The sequence below is a fragment of the Achroia grisella genome, unplaced genomic scaffold, assembly GCF_030625045.1.
Source record: "Achroia grisella isolate CSIRO2021 unplaced genomic scaffold, CSIRO_AGI_Agris_v1 utg109, whole genome shotgun sequence".
In the NCBI taxonomy this organism is placed as follows: domain Eukaryota; kingdom Metazoa; phylum Arthropoda; class Insecta; order Lepidoptera; family Pyralidae; genus Achroia; species Achroia grisella.
The window spans coordinates 2,941,504-2,966,346 of NW_026712573.1; the positions used below are offsets into that span (position 1 = coordinate 2,941,504).

The 24,843-nt window shown below is 30.9% G+C and overlaps 2 protein-coding genes across 2 annotated transcripts in view; one reads left to right on the top strand and one right to left on the bottom strand.

The window, feature by feature from the left end:
• Positions 1 to 3,318, bottom strand: part of LOC131848137 (protein singed wings 2) — a 48,187-nt gene extending 44,869 nt beyond the window's left edge. Inside the window, exons 1-3 of the mRNA XM_059197904.1 lie at positions 3,192 to 3,318; positions 1,714 to 1,906; positions 433 to 592 (exon numbers count right to left, since the gene is read on the bottom strand). Of these exons, the coding sequence (XP_059053887.1) occupies positions 433 to 592; positions 1,714 to 1,906; positions 3,192 to 3,318 (480 nt within the window). The remainder of the gene's footprint in view (positions 1 to 432; positions 593 to 1,713; positions 1,907 to 3,191) is intronic.
• Positions 3,319 to 4,255: 937 nt separating this feature from the next.
• Positions 4,256 to 7,620, top strand: LOC131845601 (SREBP regulating gene protein). The gene is made up of 4 exons (XM_059194680.1): positions 4,256 to 4,635; positions 5,601 to 5,748; positions 6,362 to 6,513; positions 6,890 to 7,620. Exons 1-4 carry the CDS (start codon positions 4,456 to 4,458, stop codon positions 7,088 to 7,090), a joined length of 681 nt encoding a protein of 226 aa, XP_059050663.1. The 5' UTR covers positions 4,256 to 4,455; the 3' UTR covers positions 7,091 to 7,620.
• The last annotated feature ends 17,223 nt before the right edge of the window (positions 7,621 to 24,843 follow it).

Below are 24,843 nucleotides of genomic sequence, written 5' to 3' on the forward strand. Positions count from 1 at the left end.
CAAAAATTAGGTTCACTTAATCTCACCTAAAATGAAGTGTAATCTATGTGTAAAAAATGATTATCTATACATTTAAATATATACACCAAAATAACATTTTTTACAATTTTTGTCTATCTGTCTGTCTGTCTGCTTTTTCCGGTTAATCTCTGAAATGGCTGGACCGATTTTGACGGGTCTTTTTTTGGCAGGTAATAAGCATATTTTTTTAATTGATGTAATAAGCAGTAACTTAGGCTCCTTTTATTTTAGAAAAATAAAGTTAAAGTACCTACATATTTATTACATATCTATATCGAATGCAACACAATTACAAATTTAAGTTCAATAAATGTGATATCATTAATTGAAAATGTAATAAATTAGATACTAAATGTAAAACAAGGTTTATAAAATATGTAGTTTCGTAGTCGGAAAAGCAATACGCCGTACCTCTATTCTGGTTGACGCCTCGAAGTTTCCTTTGAAAGAATTCAGCTTTGTGCAGTTAATTAACTCGAAGTTTCTTAAGTTAGGAAAACGTTCTTGAAGGCGACCTATATTGAAACATTTGCCAGGCCATCCAATTACACGTAAATGCAATATATCGTACCTGCGCATAAACAATTTATATATTGATGATGTTTATACCGAATGGTTTGATGCAGTGTTTCCTAACAACTCTTTATTAAAATTATATGGAATGTGAATATAATCTTTTATATATTTATTTAACTTTTTAGTAAATGTATTTTAGAATATTTACTTACTGTTTCTTTAACTGGTGAGTTATTCCTAAAGTTAAGTTTCTTAAGAGAACAATTCAAGTTACATGGAATGGGGTGGGTGGGGTCATAAGTTTTTAGAAACGCTAAGGTCCCCACCATGGTACTAGAAAGGTTGGGAAACACTGGTTTAATGTGACTCGCTATGGAAGTTATGATTTATGATATATTATTATTATACTACTAGTTAATTATATAAATACTATAGAATATATCTATGTGCATCGTTTGGTATATCTAATCTTTAAGTGTGCATTTACTGCAATTAGAATTTTTCCTTTCATTTAATGTAATTAGAATGGTAAACAAAGGTCAACCTGATGGTATATATTTTATTAACCGTCGCCCATTTAAATATAAGTATATGCAAACGTACAGCGGACTTCGCGTTTTTTAGTCTTTTTAGCAAGCTGCTTGACGGCTATGGATGAGACTGAGATAAAGTTTTTACTTAGTCTACCTGGGTAAAGGGGAACATTTTGTGAAGTATTAGCTTCATTTAAGTTTCCGTACATGCGACATTTTATTTGTTTGATACTTGAGAATCTTACTTTATTAATTGACGATTATTGTTAGATCTTCGACATGACTGACCGGCTTAATCACTTTGCCGACTCATAAATTCATTGATATGTAAAAAATACTATTTTATATGATTATACACGCATATTTTATTTCACAGAATTTTGCTCTGATAGTTTAATATTTAGGTATTTCCTTTGTACTGCTTGATTTCGAAATGATCAACAATTTCAAATCTACCTACTCGTATTCTATTTCGCAAATAGATTAATAACTACAATTAAAAGCATGAAAACTGTCTCATATTTAACTATTTATTTTATTTTGAAAATATATAAAACGAAAAAATAAGATGAACTATATTTAATCTGATATTTAGGCAAGACAATATTTATATGGATAGCGATTTTCAAATTATTTTACTTACATGACTCCATTCAACCATTCTTGAGTAAATCCATTTCGGCAGGTGAGTTTAAAACTAATCAGTTCGCAATGACCGCCAGTATGTTTTACTATTGAACAGGGATTATTCATAAAATAATTTGTATTGTTTCTAAGCTGGTGCAAGTCCGGAGTGACCGCCGTTACAAGGCTTAATAGTATAACTTGTTGTGTTACTGTAAAATAAAAGCATAGGGGTGATATTTATTTAAATAAACTGAAATATAATCAATTGAATGATGACACTTTTCGTATTCTACAATTGATTCGGAAAGCACAAAAAGATAAGACAAAAGTTTTGCCGCCGATCTTTTAAATAAATGTTTGCATAACGTTACATTCAGTTAAGAACACTGTTTGTTTTATGACTATCATCATCATCTAATTATCATCCTTCAGGCCATGAGTCATCGGTATGAGATATTGGGGTGCTGTATATAAAGAAATATAAGCTGAACCAGAATCATATTCCTGAGTTCTACGAATACATCTACTGGTAAACCTATATTATTTAGAGACTCTATTCTCCATACTAACTTTTAAGGAAGTATATATGTATGTCTATTTACTTTATTGTATCTAAACAGATGTTATGTCAATAATTTAAATCACCTAATTTTAAAACTATCAACATTTAATAAATCTCTTTAGAAACTATGCAATATTATCTATATTATCTGTGGCAGAACTAATAAGAATTCATTTGTTTTATTAATCTCTATACCAAGTTGCTTTTAATTTTCCTGCGTTATTGTTGTTATTTTTACATTAGGTGAATTAAATTGCGCATGCATTTGTCATCTATCAGGGTAGAATAACAACGCATGTAAAAGTTAATTAAGTATTTGTTTAGTACCTACATTTTACGTGAAGTAGGTGTCTAATAGAAAGTGCAGATATAGGTAGTCAAGTTGTCACGCATTATGTAAGATACGCCTAATATATCTAAGATATGTAGGTACTACTTAGACATGACGATATATATATTTACATAAATAATAACGGTCCAAAATTAACACACAATCGTTAAGTTAGATGTACCAACTATCTAATACAATAATACGTTCGTCTTACCTTTCATAATGGCGTTGTAATATTAAAAATAAATTAAAAAGACAATGTTGAACAATCCATCAAAATCTCTTTATGAATCACTAATAAGAGCATCTTATATTAAACCTACTAAGTTACAATTCTCATATTTTACAAAAAAAAAAAATACATATGACTAATATTAATGATACACCTTTAAAGTGTCACAAAACTTTATTGTTATATCTTTAATAAATGACTGTAATGTACTTAAGTATTGTATCGATTTCACGGAAACATTTTCATCTGGTCGGAAAACTCATAGCGCTATACACAGGAGAGATAAAACGTGAATCTCTCCCTTCGACCGATTCACGACTGAGAGCGACTGCTGAAACTGAAAATGAAAATCCAAAACACGTAGCTTACCTGCGTGTGTCCATTTATTAGATATGTCAATAATAGTTCTCTGCTGGTCATTTAACACCAAGTTATCTTTAGTCGCCGTAATTATGTCTAACTGCTTTACAAATAAGACGTATCTCAATAATGACATTGGAAATGAGGAATATAAATTCCGAGCATGTTTTTATTGAATATCTGTTAATTTTATTTCATAGTAGGCAGTCAAAGAGCAAATAAACTATGATAAAGTGAATGCCTTAGAACATTTGATTATATTTTTAAAACTTAGCCACTTTAATAGCGATATTAATTGTGAATCATCAGAACTAGTGGTAGCTATTTTAACTAGGTGTTAAATTACCCAATTCTGATGGTTTACACTCTACCATCATGGTCCTTTTTTTGCTCACTTTGTAAATAGCCAGACGGAAAAAAATCACGTTAAAACTACCCACTGAAAACACAAACTCTGTGTTTCGATCCATAACAGAAAAAAGAAATCATTACATACAGCGACTTTATTGCTTCGTTCGTCTCCTCTTGCCCACTAATGTTATCAGTTTCAAACTTGGAACAGTTGTAGATATTGGTCACATCGGAAAGGAAAATGAAAACAATAATATTTCTGGCCGAAAAGATCACTGTCTAATGTCCCTGAAAATAGTAAAATTTCTTTCATTGATAATTTAGTTAATTAATTTAATTAATAAATTTAACTTCCTCAAATAGTACTCAAATTATAATATAAACATCTAATTCAAAAGTAAAATTTAATAATAAAACCATTTGAACCATTGATGAATATTGTACAAACTTAGCTATGGTATATATATATAATAAGATTTAAGATTTTGCAGGTATTTATATCATGTAATAAAGATGAGTCATGAATTCATGATGAGCCTTACGAATTTGAACCCTTCTTACTTAAGACCTCAGACCACTAAGTAAGTAATCACTACGCTCTATATGAACATACATATATTGTCAGCGTCAAAGTCGTCGTCCTGACTGTCCAACTGACTTCTGGTAAACACTAAACTGACTGACTGGAAAAAAACTGACGTCTGGTAGCTTCATATAGAATATTAGAGATTATTTACAATTATTTTGGTACAATAATAGATATAGTTAAATTAATAAGAAACATGTTTTACATAATTATCCTTTTATTACAATCTTTTTTAACACATTGTAATTGAACCATAGTGCTTTACTTTGTTATAAAATGGTTTGGGAGAAAGTTCTGCTTGGTACTACGATGTTACCAAGCTACGTCTGAACGAAAATGTTCTTGTTTTTTCATTTATATGTGCTTAATATTAGATTTTGCATACGCACTAGTAGAGCAAACATTATACATAAGATGTGGTATGCGGCTTTAGTCAGGTTTATTCGAAGGCGATTAGTATTGGGCATAATATTTGCGTCTTCACTGACTTATTGCATCGTCAGTTTTTTACGAGAGGTTAGTAATTTCTATTTACGTTCATCAGTACTTGTAGTGTTAATAGGAAAAATAAGCATATTAATAATTACTTATTTAATAATGATTAAACTATACTTAAATTAACCTTTTTTTTTGTTACTAGAAGACAAATAAAAATTCAAGTATGTGACCTAATAAAGTTTTATTTAACTAATTGTACATTTAATGCTAGTAATCCAGGCTTTATGGCACAGGAGAACATTTATTCTTTGAACAGTTTTGGTATCAATGTAATGTAATGTTTAAATTAGTATAGTAGGGATCCTATTTTAGCATATGTTATTCAGAGAGGAAAATTCTGTGCAGTAGTTCTCAGTGTATTTGTTACAAATATTCAAAAATACAAATGTTTCATTTTTTATAATAATAATAATAATGTGGATATGTATAGCAACCTTTTATAATTATGATATATTACTTTTAATGGTTAAGGCAATAATAATTAATATATATAAAAGAAAGTCATGTTAGTTACTCCACTTATAACTCAAGAACGGCTGTACCGATTTAGCTGAAAATTGGCAGGGAGGTAGTTTAGAGCCAGGAGAAGGACATAGGATACTTTTTATCCCGTTCGACAGCATTCCCGTGTGACTTGACATGAAACGTCAGTCACTATAAAACATGGTATAACAAAAAAGAATCAGACTTGAAATAACAAAACGCAATTGACAACTTATATATATAATACATGTACACCCGTGCGAAGCCGGGGCGAGTAGCTAGTTAATTATATAACTATGCTAGGTTTATATTTGTAAGTTAATTATTTAATAAAAATGTATAATAGATGTTTCAAATATCACATTATTTCAACCAAAAACTGATTTTAATATAAATTTAGAAACTTAATTTAAGAATCTATTTTATTCTGCTGAACATTGCTTACATTGCTTACATTCGTGTACATTTGTCTTTATACTGTTTGTGTATTTAATTTCCAGAGTAACACCAGACATATGATTTACCAAGATATATCAATAGAAAGAAAACCATTTATTTGGAGGACATTGCAAGAACACAATGATACAATCAACCAATTTATGTGTAGAAATTCAGTACAAGGGAAACAATTATTGGTTGATGACAGAGGTAAAGATATGATTTGAAACAAATAAAGTCAAAGGGTTTGGCATGCCATCTGCACTCACCTATCTTTCGGTAAACCTGTAAATGCTAGCTGTTAAAAACTTCTATATTGTAGGGTTATAGAGATATTGTAAGGTTACCGTTTAGTATGAAAGTTAGAAATTTATTTTCAGTTTTTCTCCTAACAAAAATATTCCTCAAAGTCACATATAAACATCATCTAATAGGAGTAATATATTATACTGAGGATAATATCCCTTGGGTTTCCCTTGGTTCATTAATGAAAGTCCATATACATGAAGCATCCTAATCAGAAAATCCTCCATTCTGTTATTTGATCTCACATTTAAAAGTTATATATGTTATGTTATTAGTTCAAGGATTGATTGTAGGTAGAAAATGAAATACATTAAAAAAGTTTTGCTTTTTATTTCTTGATGTTTGAGTTAGTTTTCGACTTACCATGTAATTTTTTTAAATATGGCTAAGAATAGCTGTACAAGCAAGAGTAAGAAGAAAATTAAGAATAAGTCAAGAGAAGTCCTGAGCTTGAAAATGTAGAGAGTTTAAATTATCTCCCATTATTATAAGTAACAGTAATCATTGTATCTTTCAGGCAATGTTTGTCAAAGGACTGATGTTTTGAAGAATGGCTGCTGTGATATAGACGCTGAGTCTACACACAGATATAGTTGTGAGAGTTGTAGAGAAAATAACTGTTGTATCATATATGAGTACTGTGTGTCTTGTTGTTTAGATCCTGGAAAGGTTCGTACATTGTTTTATTTTGTTATTAATATAGACAATGTAGTATATTTATTATTTAATTAGAACTACAATCAAGCTGAGGACTCACCTTATGAAAAGTGGTAACTGTAGGCCTATAGACATGAACTGTAGGTACTATGGCCTTGATAAAATAATGTCTTTTGACACTTGCCTTGTCACTCTGGAGAATTTAGGTGATATTCCTCCAGTTGTTTACTGGCCTAATAAAGCCTTTAACCTAGAACACAGCATGTAATGTCAACCTGTCCAAGTGGTTACAGAAATATAATAGATCCATAAACATGATATTGTATAAAATAATGCCTATAGTGAAATGTTTATTTATAATATATATGTATATGTTTGTTATTTTCAGAGAGACATGCTAGAATTGGTACTGTCAAAGCTGTCTGCAGAGGAGAATGTATTATTTCGTTCTCTGACTGACGACTATGAACTGTGTTTAACAAAATGTCGTACTAGCTCTCATAGTGTACTACATGAGAATTCTTATAAGGACCCCGCACATAAACATTGTTTTGGTGATGAATCCCCAAGAACTAGACCACCAGATTAGTAACAAGTGCTCATCAACTAGATTAAGTCCACTACATTGAATTTATAGTATAGCAAATTTATTGTATAATCCGTACTTAAAACACAAGCAGTGTCTTAAAATGGTTTGCCACAATAATTTATGGTACTAAATTCCACTGCATGAGAACTACGCTCATATGTTTTTAACCTTTATGCATTTTTCATACCTAAATTTTACTTTAGTATAAAATAATACTTCACTCTGTTATAAATATTTAATTCTACTTATTTAAATGGGTTTAATATAATATTTGAATTAAGTAAAATTTAAAATATGATATTAGAATTTACTGTTACAATATAACGACTATAGCTTTATAGATGCCTTAAAGATTAGTAAATATTAAATAGTTCAAATTTTAACTATATCAAAATGTAACTCCATAAGTATATAAATTTGTTAATTTTGTGTGCGTAATGCATGAACAGTCGCTTAGAGTAATAAAATAGGTGACGGGCGAGCAGGAGTTGGCTTTCAGCCACTCTTTTAGTCCTTCCGCGGGTGTCGTGTGCTCTTTGCACTGGCCCCCATATCCGTCCAGTGATGCTATAAAGGCTAGCTGCGGCCAACAGCATTAGAATAGATCAAATATAAAAACAAAATATAGTAAATATTTTAATAGCCGTTAAACTGTTATTAAGTGTTAATCAGTACCGTACTTACCCATAATTACGTAAGATTGCCAACATCACAATCTCTTGCCAGTATAGTGATTTTTACATTAAAATGTAGTAAAATCTCTTACAAATAGGCTAATACCGCGCCAAAAAAGCCAAAGAAAATATAATTTTTAAGATTATGAAGAATACGCTTACTATGGATTATTTGGCGCGGATAAATTTACACTTTTCTCAAAGATCATACATAGAGTGAGCTAGATTCTTTCGACGTTCTTAAAACAAAAGGTGTACCTGTAGTGTAATGTCAATTATTATAATTGTGGGGAAGCATGTATAAGAGTAGTAACTAAAAATGGCATATTGATATAGGTAGTTGTTATTTGTCCAGCGCGAGCTGGTAGAAAGCTAGATGTTACTTTATTATTGATAAGGTTTTCTTCTTGATACCAATATTTTTTTATGGAAAAAATGGATTAAGTTATAAATGCACCATATATTTTCTTTGTATTCAATGAACGTATACAGTTTAAAGATATTTTAGATATAGATACTATTATTACTCTGTATATTTAGGTATGCCTATGACCAAAGATCAAAATAATTAAATTTTAATAAAGTTTTGACATACCAGTCATTTTGTAAATTATAGTTTCTATTATGAGTATGTAAAAATAGAGCAGAATTTCATAATGTGTCCTCTACAGATACTGATACTATATTATATGTATATTGTTATAGATTTTTACCAACAAAGATTTTGTTAAAAAATGTCTGCGTACTTCAGTGTCACCTATTTCAGCCGCCAAGCACCTCGCTTTGTAAGCTGAGTTTCTGTTCAAGGGTGAGATATGGTAGTGAAATTATAGAATTTGGAGGCATAAAATCTTACGTCCTCCGAAGTGACAACGCATGAGTGATTATGGGTATCGCTTGATAACGTGATGTCCATGTATAGACGATTGTAATCATTCACCATCAGGAAGGTCAACCACTTGGTTGCCATTACAACTACATAAAAGATGTATTGTTAATTAAACTGTAGACTCTTGAACGGGGGCGGATAGTGAATTTGTGGTGCTCTAGGCTAAATCTACTTAGTGGCCTACCTAATTGTATTACTCAACTGAAAAAATTCACCGACCAAAAACAAGCGGCTCGAAAATCCCCGTTTCGATAGACGCGCACTTGCATGGGTTGATTGATTGATTGATCATGGTTGACAACCTTATGATAGGGTTTTTTTAACATTCTAGATATTTTTTTATATTCTAAATATCATTTCAGTGGTGACTGGGGGCCCTTTGTATCTTCAGGGCCCTGAGCTGCAGTCCAAAAAGCCCTTAGGTAGATCCGCCTCTGCTCTTGAAGATGATACTGCTCTATTTGATTTTTAGGTGATGTGTAACATGATATTTTTATTTTTATAGGTAACAACCAGTAGGATACATAGCGATTGTGTACGGATCGAATTTATTATAATACATCCTCAAATATATTCGATTAAAGATACATAACAGTTGATTTATGAAGTTATTGATGTATTTTTAATATCATTATAACGAGGCACATAATTTTGATAATAACGTAGTAATATAAAAAATACATCAATTGTACAGAACTTAATTTGACTAATTGATATAGCGATCCAATATATTTGATAATATGATATGTGTACTTGTAAAATATGTACTTTGTGATTTACGCTCTCGTATGAGTTACAACACAAAATACAAACAAGACGCAAATAAAGAGTAAGAGTGTAAAACACCTATTCGTGATCGTGAAATTACGTCATATATTAAGTGGAGGAGAGGGATACGACGGAGTGTGACACGGTAATAAATTTAGTGATGTCACATTCCAAAAATTGCATTTTAATGATAATTATTAATGATAATTTTATCAATAATTATGAATATAATTAGAACTAAATTCGAAAATGCTGTTGACATCACAATACGGAGATGGAGTTACATAAATGTGACCAGTTGTGACAAAGACTAAGGGATGTCATGAAATTCATATGACGTAATTTAAGATGGTTCCTTTTGATATAACAACAGAATTCAGCTGTTAGTTAATCGTTACTATGTCTAGATTTATGACAGACTTTTAAGTGTTATGATGTAGTATAAAGAATTATGGATGCATTATATATTTTTTTACCAGATCTCTAAAATTATGGATTCGGGATCACTGAACAAAATGTTAAATAAATGACTCGTTTTAATTCTGTGTCATTATTGTTCACCTTTTTGTTTTTTATGAGGTAATCTCAGGACATTTCACTCAGCGACACTAGCGACACAGACACACACGACACAGCGACTAGACACAAGATAAGCTAGCTAAAATAAAAGCTTGTGCTATGGGTAATAGATAACTGATACAAATACATAGATATCTTTTTTTTTGTAAATATATATAGATATATAAAACACACAAACCAATACTAACAATCATACTCATGAATACAAAATGTATGTGCCGTGCGAGGAATCGAACCCGCAACCATCGGAAGTAAGGCTGTTTGCTAAACCGCTAGATCACCGAGGCCATCAATAAAATAAACACATTCTAAATTTGTCTTCTCACTTGTACAAACTAATCATAATGATGCTGTAGATAGATGATTCGACAAAATCGTTACAAATGTACAAGATTGTTAGGATTACATCTGATGGTGGAAGAAATAATTTCGGTCATTATGTAGCTATGTATATGTAAAGGATGTTATATATTTAGGTGTATTTGTCAATTCTGAATTAATAGTGATGATTTTTTTAATAATCAAAGTTTTAATTCCGTTTTGTTTGATAGAAATTTTGTAAGAGATCATGTCATAGAATTGTGAAAGATAATATGATTTTTAAAGGACTGATTAAGGCAGCTCAGTTTACTTAACTTAGATCGGTTGTGTATTTTATGTCATTTTGAAAAATATAAGGCATTTTTGTATAACTATATTTTATATGCATATCACGGTTTACTTCCGATGGTCGCGGGTTCGATTCCTCGCACGGTGCAAACATTTTATTCATGAATATGATTATTTGTATCGGTCTGGGTGTTTTCCATGTATAATATGTTTTTGTATTAACGTAAAAAAATATCTCTGTATTTGTATCAGTCGTCTAGGACCTATAACACAAGCTTTAGCTAGCTTAACTTGGGTCTAGATAGCGCAAATGTTTGATGAAATTAAGATCTGGCTCGCGGACTAGAAGTGGGAATCTGATTCGCACCAGACCGTATTAAAAAAAAAGACTGGTGATCACAGTGAAAATTTCTTACTTTCTTTCACAGTGAAAGTCTCTTATTTTATGGTATTAACAGCATTATTAGGTACCAGCTGTGCCCTGGTTTCACCCGCATGAAATTTAGAGTCTATGTTATTCTTATATGTAACCTACATTACCTACTGTAAAGTTTCATCTAAAGCCGTTAGAAAAAGAAAAGAGTAAATAACGAGATGACTGCGAACGAATGAAAGGGAAAAAAATATTACGCCGACCTCATATAAATATAATAAGGAAGAAGCAGATGATGAGTAAGTTTACATAACGGCCTACAGTGTGTGAGAAGCAGTTAATCTTATGAACTTGAATGATTTATCAATGCCATTTGCATATAATTGATTTCATGCTATAAATTTAGTTATGTCACTATATTTTATATTGAGATCAAAGCGCATGGAATCATAGAACAGGTTAAACGCGTCTCCATCGAGTTGCCACTCTATAATATTTATGTTTCTATTTGCTTCCGTAATCGTAACCAAAACTTTCAATATTCAACACTTAATTTGAATTATATATACTACTAGTAGATTTTGTCTACAAATTCGTGTCACAAACTTTCTCCCCTAATTTCATCCCCATTTAGCTTTTGGCATAAAAGGTATCTTATGTCTGGCTTCGTTATACAATGATTAAGATTAACCGTTTAGTCATGAAAAGATATCAAACAAACGAACATAGTTCGCATTTCTAATACTTATTTATGTCTTAACAAATTGTAGTTACCCATATGCACATATTTATTATGAAGTGACGGCATAGGCGTTATAGCGGTTTGACACATCGCTTTACTTCCGATGGACGCGAGTTCGATTTCTTGCACCATACAAACACTCATATTCAGAGTATGATTATTAGTAACGGTTTGGGTGTTTTCTGTACATGATAGGTAAGTATTTACAAAAGAAATGTACTTTTATTAGTTGTCTAGTACCAATAACACAAGCTCTGCTTGCTTTAGGACTACATGTTGCTGTGTGAATTGTCTTGAAATAATTTTATTACTATAAGAAAATGAATGATTACTTAGCTTTGAAAGTTCTCAATCACACTGTAAAGGATAATTAATTATAGCGACTTATTTAAAACTAGCTGAAACCGCGATAATTTTATAAATCAAAATATAATAACCATTGTAAGTAAAAACAGCATTAAACCAATGAACGCGTTCCTGAGATTAATTCGTACAAATGCACAGTAAAAATTTTTAGCAATCATTGGTTATTTAAAAGCCGCTTGTTATTATTATACATATATATGTATTACAATTATATATTAACCGAAACCTTATATATTATTTATGTACAATTTATGTATGTCTATATATTTATATATTTGTGTATGTTTATTCCTTCTTATAGTGTGACTTATTAATATTTATATAATTTTAATGTCTTCCTTTCCCCTTTTTTTCTTCTCTTTTCTCGTACACGTATGTATGGCTGATCTAATGACCAAATTATCCTATAACATTTTCTAGGTTTGCTGGAAGAAATCTCTTTTTAGAGATAAGCTCGCCCTTGTACATTACTTTTATTTTATTACTGCAATTTTTTTTTCCTGTGTGTGTACAATAAAGAACAAAGAACAAAGAACAAAGAACAAAGAACAAAGAACAAAGAACAGAGAACAGAGAACAGAGAACAGAGAACAGAGAACAGAGAACAGAGAACAGAGAACAGAGAACAGAGAACAGAGAACAGAGAACAGAGAACAGAGAACAGAGAACAGAGAACAGAGAACAGAGAACAGAGAACAGCGAAGAGAACAGAGAATATAATAACCATTGTTTTGCACAGTAAAAATTTTTAGCAATCATTGTTTTTAGTTCTGTTTCGTTGATAAAGTCCCCCAATAATATATTTATTCATATATCTTTCTTGTACAGTGATCTGTAACATTATAACTGATCGCTGATTAATTAGACGCTTCAGATAATATAGACTGTTCTTGACACTATTTTCATGAGGCTGTCTGTAGTAGAGGCCATCCACTCATTTATTTTATGTTTATAATAATAATAATCATAATAAAGCCTTTTTATTTCCGTATCCATCAGAAGTTCTTATAAATAAAAGTAAAATGTGGTTACTGTTTTTTTTATGATCTACTTGTTAGTGTTACAATTATATTATTTGTGGACCTTTCTATGAGTGTAGGTCTCCTGCATCTTTTTACAAGATTTCCTGTTTTTGCCCATAGGTAGCCACTCTTTTCCTATGTAGTCTAGTAGTATGTTTTATGTTTAATCTTATAATTTTACATCTTATCTTATAATGTTATTAAGACCTACCTGAGATACTATTCTCTAATCTGTCTTAATTATTTTACATAAGAAACAAGATACTTTGCCTTATCTATATGGTACAATTGAGTTACCTTTGAACGACTTTCATGATGTATAACATATATCTATATTAATATGCCTATCTAAATATTGTATTAACCAGGTTAGTACTAGTTGGGTAGTATTTTTGTTTAATTCTTATACTTAATTTGAACTTCTTAAATGTTAAATCGCAATTTATTCCATTTTCCTTACTTACATAAGTGTAGAAGTATGAAACCGGAATTTTTTTGTAAAAATTGCATGTTTGTATTTTGAAAATTTTAAAAGTTATTTTATTCAAAATAGGATCCATTGGAATTTATACATTTTTCTCACCTCTTCGGCAGGTTATGAATGCCACGCCAAAAATAAAACTCTTCCTTTGAAGCAAACCAGTTGTCAAGCCATTTTCGTACATTTTCATACGAATCGAAGTGTTGCTCAGCAAGTGCATGTCCCAATGATGCGAATAGATGGTAATCAGATGGAGCCCAGTCTGGAGAATAATCCGCATGGGCTAGTATTTCTCAATTGAACGCCTCGATCGTATCCGTGACCCGTTTTGCTGTGTGTGAGGGGGCATTATCATGAAGCAAAATTACTTTCTGTTGTCTTTTCGCATATTCCGGTCGTTTTTCAAGTATTGCTCGATTTAAATCGATCATTTGTTGTTGGTAGCGATCAGTGTTAACGGTTTCACCAGGTTTTAGTAGCTCATAATATATTATACCCTTTTGATCCCACCAAACGCAAAGCATTGTTTTCTTTCCAAAACGATTTGGCCTTGCAGTGGATGTTGATGGTTCGCCTGGATTCACCCATGATTTATGACGCTTAGGATTCTGAAAATATATCCACTTTTCATCACCTGTCACTATTCGATGAAGAAATGATTTTCTTTTAAATCTGACGAGCAGCATTTGGCAAGTGGTTTTTCGATTTTCTTGCTGCCTTTCGTTCAGTTCGTGTGGTACCCATTTTCCCACTTTCTGAATCTTTCCCATAGCTTTCAGACGAAGAGATACTGCTTTTTGCGTCACATTTAATTGTTCCGCGAGGTAGTAAAATGTATCCAGACAAAATCCGTTCCTCCCTTTGGTGTAAACATACAGAAAGTTGAAATTATTTCTTCATATACGATCTTTCTACCAATTCTGCATTTATTTTTTTTCTGTCTCTACCGCGAATGTCACCATCCTGGTATAAAAAAACTGCACATACCATCAATCCAACTAGTTTCTTCTGTTAGTTACTAATTTACTTGAAACAATTGAAGAAATCTGTTATTTAACGTGGCATTTAGAAAGTGTCTATGTGTAACATATTTTATACAAAGATAGATCCTAGCAATTGGTCATATATACTTGTATTTATAAAGTAATCTAAAAGAATCATTTACAATATCGATAAATAGTATATCGACTAAGAATAAGAGAAGGATACCTTAAATCAATTAGCTCTCTTGCTGATAGTAAGAAAAACACAATTAGATCTTAGGTACCCTACAATAAGTAGTTATAGGCAGTAATTTTATATGAAAATATTTGTCGGTAACTGTAGAATTAATGACTGACGTCATTGGTGGTCTAGCAATTTAGCACCGCTTTACTCCCGATGTTCGTGGGTTCGATTCCTCTCGTCGTGATTACAAACATACATGTATACATGAATATGACTGTTTGTATCGGTCTGGGTATTGTATTGTATATTGTGTATGTATTTATAAAAAAAAGTCTAAGTATTTATGTATATCAGTGTAGTAGGTACTTATAACACCAGCTCTGCATAGCGTGGGATATGACAGCTGTATTAATTGTCCAGGGTTTTTAATGACTGAGGACGCGAATTTTCTATTTGCATTGGAATATTTTGTATTCTAGTGTTTCTGTTGGTTTCAATAGGGATTAGTACTTATATAGTACGATAACAATAGTAAGATAACATCGTAAATCTACATAGCTACTAATAAATACATCTTCTTATTCCTCCGTGAAAATAATAAAAGATTTGTTATTTAACCTCTTGAAATGAGTCATGGCGGTTGAAACACTGCCGAAATATCGGGACAATAAAAATAAATACATAGAACGTGGTAAGATCCCGGAATTTTTCCTAATTATACGTTTAAAATAAAGTTTAAATATGTAATAAAAAGTTTACAATAAATTTTATCCGATTTTTTAAATGAAACATTACGAAAGAATACCCAAAAATAAATAATTAATTTATATGTTTTCTTTTCTTATTATTTTTTTTTTTCGGAATAATTTTGTTTGTTCTGAATGAAACTCCGCGTGTGAATCTTGTTTTGTGGCTTTGTTTAATGGTCAATATTTATTCAGTCTCGTTCATACCCGTATTTCAAATACGGTGCGATAATACGATGTATGTAGAATTGTCAATATTCAATTATGTAATCGGTGCTCTGTTGGTTTAGTTAAGTAATAATATATGAGAAATCTAAGTCGCAATCAACCAGCCTTTTATCAGTTAAAGTAACCCTGCCCTTAAATGTTTAAACTCATGGATACTGAGATACGTAGGTAATTAGTGATTAAATTAGATTATAGATAAATTAAATTATATTATAAATACGAGTAAGAAATTTAACAATAAGGAGTGTAGACACAACTGCAATCCCAGATGAGTAGTCACATTGTTCAAGTAGATAAACATATAGTAAGTTAAAACTAAAAAGGTTACTGGAAAAAAAATAGTAAATTGGTTTTTGTGATGTGACTCACACATATTAAAAAGTGTTATCTTCATTTAAAAAATAGGTTATTAGATGTTTGATGTCGTTTTCCAGTGATTTCCTATGTTCCAAGTTCTTGTCATGAGTAACCATTGGCTACAATGATCGGCTCTAAGCTTTTATGGCAAGTCTGCAGTAGTAGGTAACAGGAGTTCTATATTATAGTTTAAATTAAGCGAAATTGAAAAAAAATAGCGCATTTATTCCAAGAAATTGTCAAGTAGTTTGGCGATAACTGTATAAATGTAAACTATATATATGTAACTCTTGTAAAAAAACATATATTAATAATGTATGTTATATCGTCAACTGCCGACGTGGAGGATTCACCTCTACGTCGTTGCAACACACGAATGTGAGTACCATATGGCCGTATGGTACTGACATTCAAGTGTCGTAACGACATTTGGCTCCATATATTTAAATACAGTATTAAAGTTTTTTTTACCTAGGTAGACCTAAAGTTGTCTGCTTGGGTACGTTAGTCTCATTTATTTCAGACGCCAAGCAATTTGCTTTGTAAACTGTTTCGATTGAGGGGTGCGATAAGTTCGTGAAATTACAGGATAAGAGTTATGTAATTTTAGTACTTAAGAGTGGGCACCACCTAATGTCCGTAGTGCTGTTCATGTATATAGGCGACCTTACTTACACTTACGTCAGGTGGACCGTCAGCTTGATTATCAATTATATTACATAAAAAAGATACTGAAAAAAAAAGTTTTATATGAGAGAATTATGGCAGTGAAATTACAGGCTACTCAGGTATGCTAGCGTACCAGAGGCGTCACGTAACAACGATGACGTGTCCATCATGACGATGGTTACCATTGCCGATATATATGGGGAGAGCTGTCAGTATGTTAACAATTCTGGTAAAACATTTGCTATTAGGTACGTAAGAATATTCTTACCCACATTTGCATGCGACATGATCCATGATGAACTTCCTATGCTTATTAACTAACTAATTATGAATCTATTATACATATAACAGATAGGGACGTGCCCTATCTGTTATATGTATAATTTATAGTATCAATATTTGTACAAAACTTGCAGTTTGTGGTGAGAAAATATTACTAGTGGGGGCTAGTAACACAGTTGCTAGCGATATGTTCTATAACTTACACATTCTACACCGTTTCCTTTGCAAAATATTTTGATTTGGAGCTTATCCGTCCACTGGTGCTTCGCCAGCGTATTCCGTTAGTGTAGGCGGGTGCATCATAACAATATAATAATTGAATATTGCAAAAATGTATATGTTTATTGAAACGATATAATTAGGTTATGAAGTATTTTTTAATTAAAATGATGGCTATCGGCATTTTTTAAGGTATTAAATTGATGAAATGGTCATATAGTAGTTACATATTTACATCTGCTAAGTGTATTTTCAAGGCTCTGTACCTAAGTAGTAAGTACTTATGATATGACTTCTAAACTATATTAATCTTTTTTTAATTTATCTACAATTGTGACCTAATCTGAAGGTTTAGCAATATAACAAATAATTGTTTTAGTAATTGCGTTCTTATTGTTCAAGCATATTAATTATTACCAATCTATGTATAAATTACTACGTACGTATTATGTATGTAATGATCCTATTGAAAGTATATATGCTAGTATAGATATGCTTATTTTAAAATATATTACACATTGATATCGATGATAACACAAATATTTTTCTTTTATCTAGACTACCTGAATATGCATAATGATTGTTAATCATCAAATTTACGTGTTAATCATAATCCGTAACTCGTCTATGATGTTACATCACAACAGGTATTGCATCCAAAGACAAGACTGTCCAATTAAAGTTAGAATGTAGTAGTTGGTAGTAGCGGCGAGTGTCCTTTGGAAAATGTCTGTCGTCGTCAGTCTGTGTATTGAATCACGCAACAGTTGTCGTGTGTACTCGTAAAATGATCAGGTGAGATATCGGTACTTTCTATTATCATTCCGATAATTTTTTTTTATCGCAATATATTTTTTATATGTTGTCTAGTTGTTTACATTATTGAATATGTGAATATTGAATTTACTTTTGTCAATTTTTATTATGTTTATAAATATGGTAATTAGGAAATTATAGGAAATGTTATAAACACACTTTTTTATATTTCAGAAGCGATGATGTGTCATGCAATTATCAATAGCATAGTGGCGTATAGTTTGTTAAACCTTTTATAATCCTACTAATCAATTTGAAAGTTCCTATGATTGGACATTTCTCAATAATGTATACACACTACACAGCCGGGATTCGATTACAATTCGGTGCTCAGATAGATCATTTCCTGTAATATAGATTACCACCTATAGTTTTCATTTGAATTCACTTATGCTGAACGGATTTTCATGCAATTATGATCCGTCAACAGAGTTATTTATTAGTAAGGTTAAATTTATATTTTATATATATTTATTCGGTTTGTGGGTTGTCAGAAATCCTTTCTGCAAATTGCTCGAAATACCCGCGCGGAGCCGGTGTGGATCGTTAGTAAGTATATAAATCTGAAAGTTTCTCTGAACTTTCCAATGTTTCTTAGTAAATCACGCATAAATGCCTGAACGGATTTTGTAATTAAACCATATATAAATCATGCTATTAATAATAATAAGTACGATTATTTTTGTGGTAAAATTTTGTAGGGGACACGGAGTGTTATTATGATAATTATTATTCTACTACTATTGTTTATAACAACATTGTTTATAAAAAATATTGCAGTACATCGATGAAGTATATCTACGTTACGTATATATCTATATATGTTTATTACGTCGAATCATCATTATCAACTAGTATGCTTTTATCTATTGTATATTAAAATAAACTTAAATCAATTTACCTAATATTTGCTCTGACGTCAGAGATATCGATATATTGGAGCAATGAATGAAATCTAGAACTATCGTTGTCAACTCTGATAGTGATAAATTATTTTCCGGGATATACCTAATGGACAAAAAATTAGGACAAGAAAAAATTCGGACACTTAGCAAATATTTATTTTTTCTATTATTGAACTTGCTTACCCGCTTTTACGCTTCTAGTTTTAGGTTTCACCTACATAGTAGATACGGTACTGGTCTGACAGGCTATGTGACACTCGGTACTATGTGACTGCAGCTAGTTACAAATATGGTGAGAACATGAATAAAAGATGTTTTTAATTGGTGATAGTGTAGTGGTGCACTCACTTGGTACGCTGGCGGGCACCAATACAGGATAATAGGATGAGCACGAAGATAACACATCCTTGCGAATTGAACAGAAATTAACCACGACTATTTACAGGGGAACCACGTGGAGGTATATATGATGTCGATATGGTGTATTGCAAGAAACGGGGCCAATAGTCCTCATTGCTCAAAATCCCCTTCTTCCGATTATACTGTGTTTAAAATGGGGATGTTCCATCCGTCTCTTATTCAGTACACAATACAAAAGAGACCGTAATTACGATTAAATTGGGGCAGTTGGCAACCCTATTTAAAACTCGCGTATGTTGCAATCATCCCTGTCATTATAACGTAAACAGACTGTTACGTATACATTACGTCTTATTAGAACTATTATTAATTAACAAGTTTTGTTCTGTAAGGCGAAGCGACTGACTACTTTAGAAAAACACGAAATGCGAAAAAATGCTAAAATAAACCATACAGATGGGTATCCCTTATTAATATACTATCAAACATCTAATGAACCTATTTTACTTTTTGAAATTGTGTAACCTCTGGAGTTATTTTGATTAGTAAGAAGGTAATGCGATCTCTTATCAACAAAGCAAATGACTGTAGGCAATAAAATATTGCAATCTTGCATTTAATGGGTAAAACAATAGTGTTTTGTATAATACAAACTAACAGACTTGGTATAGTCTACTATGTATATGTAATTTAATATTTGACTTGTCCGCGTGTTTATTGTCGTCGTTTCTCGAATTTGTTTTGTTATCAGTGTTTACATTAGCGGACAGTATATCAGAAATTTTAATTGATACACACTTTTTTGGTATTGTTCAAATTCCAATTTCCAAGATGTTTCTAAGGTTTTCACTTATTTCTGGACTAAGCAAGGGTAGTAAACCAAGTCACGACTCTATAAAACCAATTTTAACTCCAAATTATTACAGTATTTTATAACATTCTATCGTAATTCAATATACTTAAGTTAAAAAATTAAGAATAATTAGTTCTATAACTATTTAAATATTCCATAACAGGGGCATACCCCAATACATGATTTTATCGGTAATGTAGCTAGTTAAGTCTGTGCCATTATGTTATTACGCATTCGTATACGTGATTAATCCGGTTTTTTCTCTTTTATACTAGTGTACAGGTTACAATAAGGCAAAAACTGTTAAGAAAACGATTAAAATATATTAATCGATTGTCTTGAAACATGACCGCCATTTTTTATATGGACTAGTCTGGTTGGCCAAATGGAGAGGACGCTAGGACGCTATTTTATAGTGGTATCCGAAATCCCTGATCACAATCACTCTCCCGTCTAAATACTACATAGAAATCCACTATAGTATTATAGTCATTGAAATAATGTAATTACAATGACCATACAATAATGATACTCATATCTGATTATGGATAAACTGTAATAATATCTCTAGATAACTGTCAATTATCTAGTCTAGATAAATAAAAAAGAAAGTAATTTTTAGGCGCGATAAGATTTACAGTTTAAATTAGGTACTTGAAAATAAAAAATAAATTAAGTACTTTTTGTATGTTTGTTTTTCGATAAAAGACAGAACGTGTCTTCATTATACAATCTATTAATTAACCTTTTAGTCATTTAACACAGAATATGCAACAAACAGACAAACATACTCATATTTAAAACAAAACAATGTCGAAATTAGTTTAGTATTGTAAAAATGTCATAAAGTAGATACTTAAATGTTGGAAAATATGAATACAAGGAAAACCATTACTTATGGTACACTTATGACTTCCACAGTTATGAGCGAATAATGAATTAACTCATTTAGACTCAGATACAAACCCGCAGCGTTATATAAAAAAACTTGATATATATCTTGTATATAATATTCTTGTATATAGTATTACCATACACAAACGAAACGGCTTTACCGATTTTTATATGCATATTCAATAGGTCTGAGAATCGGCTACTATCTATTTTTCATACCGCTAAGTGAGAAAGGTAGTCCACACCTAGTATTTCTTTTTAAATTTTGGACAAATATTTTATTGTTTTATATTTATATAATAATAATATGGAAATTTAGAGTTGTATATATTAAAAATACATACAACTCTAAATTTTCACCCTTACAGCATCAACCGCTATTTTATAATAGTGATTTTCATATATATGGCAAAACGAGGTTTGCCGGGACAACTAGTATATATATTTATCTTATATAAATTTATCATAATCTTGCATTATTAATAATATTATTTCTTTAATAAACTAAGACGTTCATTATGTTAATATGAAAATTTTCCATCTATGTATTTATATTTATAAACCTTACTTAACTCGGTAATGGAATTCATTACTAATATTAACGAAACTCGTATCTGTTTGGAGCAAATCACGGTCTTAGTGAACCCCAAGAAGACACAAGTTAAAAATGGTATATATCTAAAATCTTTGATAATACTTTGTCTTGATCTCATCTAATCTTTGATAATACTTTGTCTTGGTCTCATCAAATTTTAAAAATGAATTATCTCAAATAATCATTATGACTTACTTTTAAAGAAAACCCTGAAATGTGACAGTGGAGGTCATATACAATGAGATATTTTTTTAATAATGATAATAATATAGTGAATATCAGAAAGTTCATTATAAATTGGCTTCCAATATTAAAAACATATCTACAGCCAACTGATATAGCAAATTATATGACAAGACATCATTACTATGGTACAATATGGATATTTAGGTATTTGTCTATCCTATAAGAAAACTCTTAATTTGTCGAGATATAATTATTGTCCCTACCGACGCTGCGATTCCTATATCTAACTGTGTTTTTCCTATTGTCGATATTAATTTGATGTATGTACACATTTCCTTTGCAGTTTACTCGTTTTTTATACTTACATAAAAATATAACAAAAGATAAAATTTAATATCAATAGTTAATAACAAATAAATATTATCAGTTTTTGTCACTTGATCAATTTAAGTGTTATAAAGAGTTCACAATTTAATTCTATTCGTAATACTGTAATACCAATAATTTAAAACTTTTTTGTTAATGAATTAATTGGAATAAAACTAATATATATATATATATATACATACATACTAGTTTCTGTCTTTTTCCACAGTATTATTTACTGTGGCTCTTATCGTTACACTAACTAACCTACTTTGTAAAATATCATTTTTGAGTTCCAATAAAGAAATGTAATCTATATATAACTCAAAGGTGATTGACATAGTGATCTATCAACACATAGCCCAAGCCACTGGACAGATCGGGCTAAAATTTGGCATGCAGGTAGATAGAAAGGATTTTGATTAATTCTACCCCCAAGGGGATAAAATAGAGGATGAAAGTTTGTATGAAACTTTGTCAATTTTAAACCGATCGGGCTGAGACTTTACATGCATAAAGCTACTATGACGTAGGCATCCCCTAAGAAAGGATTTTTATAAAAACCACCCCTAAGGGGATAAATTAACGCGAGCGAAGCTGCGGGCAAAAGCTAGTATATAGGTAGGTAAGTTGATGCTTATCTCAATGCATGATTGAAAACTGTAAAGGAAATTAGTTTCTAAGATTAGTGTAGGTTGGACTCCATTTTCCGCAATTGGCCTCTCATTCGGGCCGTTGTGCGTGTAGTTTCTAAGATTAACGAGTAGAAATGCACAAATACAAATTCTTATAATTATTATTTTGGGTTATTTTATGTTGATATACCTAACTCCAATAATAGATAATAGTTTTGCTCATGTAACTTGCACGTATCTATTTACAGATAGTTCTTACTCTTTCCAATCCGATCGAGTTTACTGCCGTGCCGTACTAAATCGTCATAATTCAATTTCATTGTTTTCTTAACTAGTATTGTTATAACTATGGTTCCTATAAAATAATGTATTCGATATGATTATGGACATTACTCATTAAATCATGGGTATATGTAACGTGTTTTATATACAAAGCACGTAGTGACCAGTTCGTGACAAATTACAATGTGACTACATTAGTTTCATAACATTATATATGTATGTGTATTATTTTACAAGTAATATATAGAGTTAGTTCGAATATAATAGCGGTTTATTCAGATTTCACTTTATTCAGTAATAAATAAATAAAACCTATTTCTCTTTTGAAAAACGTAGGTACAACATACCTTATAAATGAAAAAGAAACTTTTCAAAGAAATTCAATTATTCAAATTATTTTTTCCAACTAGTGCCTGACGGCAGTCTTCTAGAATATTACCTCTATATCTTTAGGGTTGGAATCTCAGGTTAAACCGTTGTAATTTCGATCCCTATTAACTAGGACAGAGTCTCAGTAAGGTGCAGAACATAAGAATAGATAATTATTACGTAATCTATCTCACTAAATCGATGTTAGTGTATCAAACAATAGGTCGAGGACGATTACTAAAGTCTCACATTTTGGTATTCAAGACGGTGTGTCGCCACTGTAATCATTACTACCGTATGTTGACTGTACGTATGAATGTAATTGTATTAAAAGTACAAAGTTATACAATTTGTAAGAGTGTCCGCGGATTGCAACCTTTTAGAGATAACCTGGTTTATAATAATTACGAATATAGAAAGATTGAATAAAATAAATAAATATACAACAAAAAATATACAAACCCACTTGTATAATTGTGACAAACGAAATAGACGAACAATAAAAGTTGTTACAACAAACATCCTAATACATAATAGTTAAATGTATAAATACATAAATAAGAGCAACAAATATGGCTGCAGTAATACACTAGGTACTATTTTTTACTGTGACATTATTGCTTAGAAAATCTGTGTGCGTGCCTAATGGACTATACAACTCCACATAATAACGTTAGTTACCTTAGCTAATTTAAAAAATGAAATTGTTTCATTTTCATTATAACCAAAAATTTTAATACACACCAACTAAATAATTTTAGTTCCGATAGTTTAATGTAAAGCGAATTCCCTTTACGCATTTAGCCTCTCATTTGGGCTATTTATTGTACGTGCAGGGCTGAGATTACTAAAGTAGTTAGCTAATACTTCTCCCACAAGAGCAGAAGCTTCCTGGTATCTATGCAGGTTTGATATAGCAACTTCTCTGTTTCAAGGATTTGATATTGTAACAATCATAAAGATACAGTTAAGAATGTAATATATTTTATCTTTATTACTATTAATGCTTTCACAAAAGATGGGCTTAAGTGTACTTACATATTAGTGGGGATAAGTAGATAACATCAATATATCCACATTTTAAATTATATTGTTATAAAAATATATTTTTGTTTTATTGATTATAATTTGGAAGAGGTGAAATGGGGCATGATAGTTTGTTTGCCAATTATTTATATACTGTGAAGTAAGGGATATAAAACACATCGCAAAAATAAGCAGACTATTTGAAATATTTACTAATACTATGTAATATTATTATCTTATCTGTGCTAATACAAAGCAAACGTAATCACGGACATCAGATTGATTGATAAACAGT